The 8,773-nt window shown below is 51.4% G+C and overlaps 1 protein-coding gene across 1 annotated transcript in view; it reads right to left on the bottom strand.

Moving 5' to 3' along the window:
• ATP4A (ATPase H+/K+ transporting alpha subunit) overlaps nt 1–1,694 on the bottom strand; it is a 36,020-nt gene extending 34,326 nt beyond the window's left edge. The window contains exon 1 of the mRNA XM_018568763.1: nt 1,683–1,694. Within this exon, the coding sequence (XP_018424265.1) occupies nt 1,683–1,694 (12 nt within the window). The remainder of the gene's footprint in view (nt 1–1,682) is intronic.
• Between the last annotated feature and the right edge of the window lie 7,079 nt (nt 1,695–8,773).

The raw sequence follows: 8,773 nt of genomic DNA, 5'->3' as shown, positions 1-8,773 counted from the left end.
TACTGTATATAAAATAACATAATAATACAAAATATATATAACTAATACAGAAAACGCAAAGCGCACAGCTCACCCCTATCATGCGTCCCCGCGATATATAACTAATACATCAAAGATAATATATATATTTAATACACTAAAGACTTCTTTTACAACTTATTTAAAGGATCAGTTCTCCCAAAAGTGATGTTTTAATTAGATGTGGAGCCTGCCCCTGGCTTCTTATATGTGATATATAACTAATACATCAAAGATAATATATATATTTAATACACTAAAGACTTCTTTTACAACTTATTTAAAGGATCAGTTCTCCCAAAAGTGATGTTTTAATTAGATGTGGAGCCTGCCCCTGGCTTCTTATATGTTTCAGATGCTCCCACAGTGAGACCTTCCTGCCATTATTCCCGGCTCTCTTCCTGCACACTTGGGAGTTGTGGGTGTCCCATCTCCTCCTGTCACATTCACCATAATGTTAAAAAAATGAAAAATATAGAAGGGATGGTGGGAGCCCCTCATAATGGGCACAGCGGGTGTACAGACCCGGGAACTCAGCACAGGGATGGTGGGAGCTCCTCATAATGGGCACAGCGGGTGTACAGACCCGGGAACTCGGCACATGGATGGTGGGAGACCCTCATAATGGGCACAGCGGGTGTACAGACCCGGGAACCCAGCACAGGGATGCCAGTAGAGTCCCCAAGGGATAGAAGAAACGGGGCTAAACACTCTGGCATCTAACAAACACTAAAATATATTTTTTTGGGTGGACTGCCCCTTTAATTTGGCATTGTCAATGAGCTATAACAATAAAAGCCAATTAGAATGTTCTCACTCACTGGACTGCAGTGCGCTGAAATCTGATTGGCTGGGAGTTGCTACACTTGGCACACCATGCCCACTCTTTCCTTTTGCCTTTTAAAATTAGACTGATTGTTTATCAATTTTCAGCCAATCAGTGACCAGCTAACAATGTTCTGGCTGCCTTTTGGTTAACGAAGAATGACATTTTGTTTTCTATAATTTATACATTGTTTCTCTTTGCACCCATTTTGGGATCTGTGACCGTGTAGTCCTCTGATGCCCGACCTGTGGCCCTTTTGTGACTTGGCGTCCACCTCGTAGACCCCAGCAGTCAGCAGTGGGAGCATTGGTGTATAAAGGAGCTGTGATGGCCGTGATCTCTAGCAGTCTGATGTAATGTCCCCCCAGGCTCTGACAGTCCCCAATTTCCTGTATTTTATCTGTCATCTCCTCAACTTGAAGACAGACATTAAAGAAACCGGAAAGGGGTTTAACTCTTCCCGACTCCAATCCAAAATGATACCATATGGGTGAGACTGGTTCACTTCAACAAGAAATGAAGTGCCACTGTAGACCTTTATTTAGGAAACTGCTGGTTCCCTAGCTGCCATCTTCCTCCTATGGCTTAACTATTCAACAAGTCTCTGACCTAGATAAGGGCATTGACTTACAAACGAATGAAGCCGCAGGATGAAATGACATCCAGGGAACTAGAAGCGTGTAAAAACCCAGCAATGGCAGCGACCATTTTTCTTTATTGACCTGCTCCCTTGAAGCGCGGGTGAGAAGGTAGAGAGAGGATCAGGAGCAGATCATTCTCTGCCTTCTACCTAAGATTGTCTTGCGTTGACTTAGTAATATATATATTTCTCACTCACCTTCTTCCCCATGTTGCTTGTTCGGTGGTCAGGGGAATTTCTGCACGTTGATGGTTGATGCCAACAAGACTTGGCACGCACCTGGGTCAACTTATGAAGTCCATGAGGTGGACCCTCCCCAAACCACAGAGTGCATCATGCCACATCCCCCCCCCTCCCATCTTCCACTCTCTGCCCCTTTACGTCTGTAATGCAGATCCAATCTACACTTCGTGATAAAACAAGGACAAGTAGATTGCAGACTCCTTCTCCTGTCCTTCACGTTCCATGGCCGGTAGTGTACGGAGACTCCGGGGTCGGCTCTGCACTCCTCAGGCTCATATACCGGTGAACCGTAAAACGTTATGATCACCAAATGGGAACTGAGTCCCAACTGTTAATTTTGCTTAAGATGTCCGCACATGTCAAGATCGGCTATGTTGGTCATTGTTGTGGTCAGGGCCGTCCCCCAATGGAGAATGGCAGACCTTCAGGTTGCATACAAGTGATCTCGGCAAAATCACCGATATCACTTGTATTGGGATGGCATGACCAATAAACGAAGTGGGTGGACACAGACCACAGTACAGTGTTCACAGCCCACAGCAGAATGGACAATGTCCACAGGCATTGTACAGTGAACACAGAACAGTGGACAAAGCCCACAGCACAGTAAACACAGAAAAAGGCATACAGTGGGCACAGCACGCAGCCCACAACACAATGCACAAAACACATTGCATGACCCCGGCAAAATCACCGAGATCACTTGTACAAAACAAGTACAAGTGATCTTGGACATTTAGCCCAGCTTGCTCAAAGCCGGGCTAAATGTAGAAAACAACCACCCGCCCAGCGATCAGAACTTCATGTCCCGGGCATCGGGAGATAGGAATTCCACACCCCTGCTGCCCCTCTACTCCCTGCTGCCCCAAGGCCGGGCCTTGGTTGGCCTTGTGGGAAATCTGGCCCTGGGTGTGGGTATTGGTTTGGTTTGGCTGAATGTAATGTGGACTTGGAAGGGCCCTAGAGTAGCTGTAAACCCAACCAGTAAGGTCTCGCTATCTTTTCAATTCCATAATACCTGGTGATCCTGCCAAGAAGGTTCTATTCTGACCCTCTCCGTTATAGGGTGACAATGAGCTGTCCCCTCAAGCAAGCCATTTTGGTACTATCTGTCCCTTTGAGCTGAATGGGGTGTGTTTTGGACTTGCTACTCTATTGGATTGTCCCCTGACAATCCCACAGTGGCGTCACAAGGGGGGTGCGAGTGGTGCGGCCCACAAGTCATTTTGGTATCACCCCCCTCTAAAAAGTCGGGCACTCGGTCATGGACTACAAGCCTCCTAGTTGCGCTCCTACGTTGTTCACATGGGCTTCCAATGGAGACTACCAGTGGCTGTTTCAACACACATGGTCATGGTCCATTGTTGTCATCAGCAGGAAAACCCGCCTTGAGAAATGCCATGCAGCCATCCTGGAGTGCATGTAGACAGGAAGTAGATGGGCATGGGTAAAGTAGTTGAGTCCCCTTGATGAAGCCTTATCAAAGATTTACCCCTTCCGGCCAAGAAGTTAAGTGCATTGGGCAACCCAACAGTAGACAGAGCAGAACACATCCAGTAGATGATTGATCCACTAGGTTGTCTAGTATGTTTTCTCACGTTTGCCCCCAAAACTACATCTCCCGAGAGACCTTTGCCTACGCACAGTGTGTGGGACAGGCTCATGGCGGCCAAGGCAGCTGCATTGTTTTGCTGGGTAAGAAATCCTTGTAGTCTCTTCTGGCTGTCTCTCCTCGCTCTCTCTCTCTCCTGGCTGTCTCTCCTCCCTCTCTCTCCTGGCTGTCTCTCCTGGCTGTCTCTCCTCACTGTCTCTCCTGGCTGTCTCTCCTCTCTCTCCTGGCTGTCTCTCCTCTCTCTTTCCTGGCTGTCTCTCTTCGCTCTCTCCCCTGGCTGTCTCTCCTCGCTCTCTCCTGGCTGTCTCTCCTCCCTCTCTCTCCTGGCTGTCTCTCCTGGCTGTCTCTCCTCACTGTCTCTCCTGGCTGTCTCTCCTCTCTCTCCTGGCTGTCTCTCCTCACTGTCTCTCCTCTCTCTCCTGGCTGTCTCTCCTCTCTCTCCTGGATGTCTCTCCTCGCTCTCTCTCCTGGATGTCTCTCCTCGCTCTCTCTCCTGGATGTCTCTCCTCGCTCTCTCTCCTGGCTGTCTCTCTTCGCTCTCCCCCTGGCTGTCTCTCCTCTCTCCTGGCTGTCCCTCCTCATTCTCTCCTGGCTGTCCCTCCTCTTTCCCTCCTGGCTGGCTCTCTCCTCATTCTCTCCTGGCTGTCTCTCTTCTCTCTCCTGGCTGTCTCTCCTCATTCTCTCCTGGCTGTCTCTCCTCTCTCTCATGGCTGTCTCTCCTCTCTCTCTCTCCTCACTTTCCCTCCTGGCTGTCTCCCCTCTCTCTCCTGGCTGTCTCTCATTCTCTCTCCTCATTCTCTCCTGGCTGTCTCTCCTCATTCTCTCCTGGCTGTCTCTCCTCTCTCTCCTGGCGGTCTCTCCTCTCTCTCCTGGCTGTCTCTCCTCATTCTCTCTCCTCGCTCTCTCCTGGCTGTCTCTCCTCGCTCTCTCCTGCCTGTCTCTCCTCATTCTCTCCTCTCTCTCCTGGCTGTCTCTCCTCTCTCTCCTGGCTGTCTCTCCTCTCTCTCCTGGCTGTCTCTCCTCTCTCTCTCTCCTCACTTTATCTCCTGGTTGTCTCTCTCCTTGCTGTCTCTCCTCTCTCTCCTGACTGTCTCTCCTCTCTCTCCTGGCTCTCTCCTCATTCTCTCTCCTCGCTCTCTACTGGCTGTCTCTCCTGGCTCTCTCCTCATTCTCTCCTGGCTGTCTCTCCTCGCTCTCTCCTGGCTGTCTCTCCTCATTCTCTCCTGGCTGTCTCTCCTCTCTCTCATGGCTGTCTCTCCTCTCTCTCTCTCTCCTCACTTTCCCTCCTGGCTGTCTCCCCTCTCTCTCCTGGCTGTCTCTCATTCTCTCTCCTCGTTCTCTCCTGGCTGTCTCTCCTCTCTCTCTCTCTCTCTCTCTCTTCACTCTCTCTCCTGGCTGTCTCTCATTCTCTCTCCTCGCTCTCTTCTGTATATTCTTTAAAACAAAATTGACTGTTAAGAGTGTTCGGATTTCACTTGAAGAAAAGGTATCGACCTTAATTTGACACTCGGAACATCCGAGAGCTTAGGAAGCTCGGGACAGACTGAGACCACCATAACATATAGTTTTTGGGTGGAGTGGCCCTTTAATCTTCCACTTTCAGGTGTTGCTGCAGTGGTCCGCGGAGTAGACGATTGTCCGTGCGTTCCTTCCCCCGTTGGAGGGAGTGCGGCCTTTGCTTTACCTTTTCTTGTGTTTGCTCTTCCAGATTACACGGTGTTACTGTTTTCACGCACAGTTCTGCTATTTGTTGCTGATAAGTGCGTATCCTCGAGACATCGATGAAAGTTCTTGCGTGCGCGGCTGAATTTTACGAAACAGGAGGTCAGGAAAAGGGGAAATGGCAGAAACCACAAAGTTCAAATGTGCAGAACAGCTGCAGGGAGAGATTTCCCTCTACGGCATAGCGAGAAGGGTTTTTATATACAGATGGACGAGGCTGTTACTGATATTTCAGTTTTCTGTAGGTAGGTACTGGTAGACTGAGACACCCTACAACTGCCCACCTGAGACCCTGCAGAACCTCCCTGAGATCCCGCACAGCCCACCACAGATCCTGCATAGCCCCTCTGAGACCCCGTATAGCCCACCACAGATCCTGCACAGTCCACCATAGACCCTGCAGAGCCCACCACAGATCCTGCACAGTCCACCATAGACTCCGCAGAGCCCACCACAGATCCTGCACAGCCCCTCTGAGACCCTGCAGAACCTACCTAAGATCCCGCACAGCCCACCACAGATCCTGCACAGCCCCTCTGAGACCCTGCAGAACCTACCTAAGATCCCGCACAGCCCACCACAGATCCTGCATAGCCCCTCTGAGACCCTGTACAGTCCACCATAGACCCTGCAGAGCCCACCACAGATCCTGCACAGCTCACCATAGACCCTGCAGGGCCCACCACAGATCCTACACAGCCTCTTTGAGACCCTACAGAGCCCTCCATAGGCGGTACAGCCCACCTGAGACCCTGCACTGGTAGATCTGAGACCCTGCAGAGCCCACCACAGATCCTGCATAGCCCACCATAGACCCTGCATAGCTCACCATAGACCCTGCAGAGCCCACCACAGATCCTGCACAGACCCTCTGAGACCCTGCAGAGCCCACCGGAGACCCCGCAGAGCCCACCACAGATCCTGCACAGCTCCCCTGAGAACCTGCAGAGCCCACCATAGACCCAACAGAGCCCACCTGAGATCCTGCAGAGCCCACCTGAGACTCGCAGGTGGGCTGTGCAGAATCTATGCCGGGCTCTGCATGGTCCCTTAATCAGTACAGTGTGATCCTCTTACCTGCAGCTCCCCAGCCTGCCTCCTGACGACATCTGCTGTCAGGTCGAGCTGCCCGCTGGTGGACCTGGCCTCCTCCCCCACTGAACCAGTACTGCTTGGTCCCTGGCCTCCTCCACCACCGGACTTGGTGCTGTAGGGCTGCCCTACCGGCGCTTCGAGGACCCGGCTTCCTCTGCTGCCCGACCGGAGATGCGGGGACCCGGACCCACCTCCTCGCCTCTGCCTTCACCGTTCCTTGATGAGGAAGCAGAGGTTGCCGGATTCTGTGCAGCCCGGTTCACCTCACTGTTTGGGGGGTGGAATTTTAACTAAATTAGCAACATTTTGTATGGGGCCCTGTGATTTCTAGTTACGCCCACATGATATCCCAAACAGCCCACCTGAGAGTGACCCTGCAGACTCTCTATGGTGGGCTCTCTGCAGGGTCTCAGGTGGGCTGGTCAAACCCTCTTACCTTTCAGCCCCGATCCGATGTCCGCCTCCACCTCCTGTACGGTCGCTGATGGGCCCCGCCTCCTCCGTTGCCATGCCCTGCCTCCTCCATCGCTGCCGACGCTAAGCCCAGCCTCCTCCATCGCTGCCGACGCCAGGCCCAGCCTCCTCCTCCTCCCCTGCTGCTAGCTGTCACTGGCTCAGCAGCGGCTGTGAGGATGAATGCACTGCTGCACAGATTACTGACAGGTGGACCGTGATCTGAACAGCGGCGCTTTCCTCCTCACATCCGCCAGTGACAGGCAACAGCCTGAGATGCCATAGCAACCTAGGCGGCCCGCACGGCATCAGGGGGAAGCACCTAGAAGTACCTACAAGTCCCTTTCATGGGGGCTCTGGGGTGCTTGGAACTTGATGTGCACTAATATGAATATAGTACCTCCAGGATTTTAAGTCCCACTTGTGAAGACCGCATACCACCTCCCTCTGCTTACTAATAGTCCATGGCTACAATGGGAGGCTTCACTGAACTATGCTGTGATGGGAAAAGCCTAAGCTTAAAGGAGAACTATAGGGTCTGGGCTTTTCCCCATAGTTCTCCTTAGGGTAACGGGAGGACACAAACTAGCGTCCTCCCGTTACCCTAAGCTCAGTATACCGCGAGCTACAGCTCGCGGTATACTGAGACGCCGCAGCCGGAGCCGATCCCGACATCGATGTCGAGATCCGCCCAGCTGAGTGAGTGACAGCTGGCTCTGCCTATCTAGAAGCAGAGCCAGCTGTACCCGCCCCCTCCCTCGTCCGTTCCGACAGTCAGCGCTGGCGGATCGGAGCAGGGGAGGGGGGAATCCAGCCCCTCCCCTGTCACGGCAGAGAGCCGTGACAGGATCGAGAGGTGAGCGAACGCCGGTATGTGTTCGCTCACCTCCCGATCTACTGAGCCGACCTGTGACAGTCTCATTGTCACAGGTCGGCTAGAACTAAGAGGTGAGTGAAAAGCACTCCCCCTCATAGTTCTCCTTTAACTTCAGTTCCAGAATTGCCATTTGGCTATTAGAGCTGCCTGGGTTTTGGGGGCTCCTAGGGCTCATATAAGGGAACGTGGAGACACCACTGCTCTACAATCTGGGTACGTTTTTTTTAGTAAGTTCACGCTAGGCTCAGGTTTTCCTTATAAGGACTTTGGGCACGCTGGGGCTGTTATGCTGTTCAAGTTCATGGTGTTCAGCGTCGCGTTCCTGTTTACCATGCTGGCAGGTCACCAACATTTACTGAACTCTAAACGTTGCTCTCTCCGTCTTGATAAATGAGGAGTTTGGTGACAGTATTTACAAAATCCATTCCGAAGTAATATTGTCCCTGAAAAATGAATGAATGTTGGCAACTAAGAGTTCCAACCGTACAAAGCAAATTCAGTCATTTCTATTGGGAGACAAAAAACAAAAAAGCACAAAAAGCAAAACTAATGAACAAATACAAAATGTTTGTTAAAAAGTTACCAGTTAAAGTAAAAATAAATAAATAAACAAATAAAAGGAGCTCCCGTCTCACGGTGCTTACATCCTGCAACATTCCTCCGGGGCAGCCCACAGCAGTAGGACCACTGACTTGTCTATGTCTGAGACTTATGTTATAATATGATGAGGAAGGCAAGGTGGGTGAAACACAAGGTTTTTAATTGTAAATGGTGTGTGTGTGTGTGTGTGTGTATGTGTATGTATATGTATATATATATTGATAACATGAGGACAGAGTATGGTTACTATATCCACAATCATGAATGAACAGGAAGTGATGTAGGAGGTGATGTAGATCACTTCCCATTCATTCATAATTGAGGATATAGTAAACATACTCTGTCCTCAATTATTTACAAACACTCAGCGATCACCGACTGCTTGTACCCACTCTCCATCCTGACAGCTGTCACAGGAGGCTGAGCGAGCGGTGTAGGGAGGAGAGCTCAGCCTCCTGTGACAGCGCCGGCTGTCTCCGCCCCCAGACCGCTCTGCCGGTCTGTGACATGAGGCTGAGCGGTGTGGGAGGAGAGACGCCGGCCGATCACAGCGCTCGCCCCTCCCAGCGCTCGGCCGGCTGTCCTTTTCTCTCCTCCCCGCTGAGACACAGAGCAGCGCCCAGCGGGGCGGAAAGCAAAAGCAGGGATGCGCCGATGTATCGGCAGAAAAATTGCACTTTCGGCATT

This window comes from Nanorana parkeri, unplaced genomic scaffold, assembly GCF_000935625.1.
Source record: "Nanorana parkeri isolate BGI_ZX_2015 unplaced genomic scaffold, ASM93562v1 scaffold1241, whole genome shotgun sequence".
Taxonomy (NCBI): Eukaryota; Metazoa; Chordata; class Amphibia; order Anura; family Dicroglossidae; genus Nanorana; species Nanorana parkeri.
The sequence above is the reverse complement of the archived record's forward strand: the minus strand, read 5'-3'. Positions and strand labels throughout refer to the sequence as shown.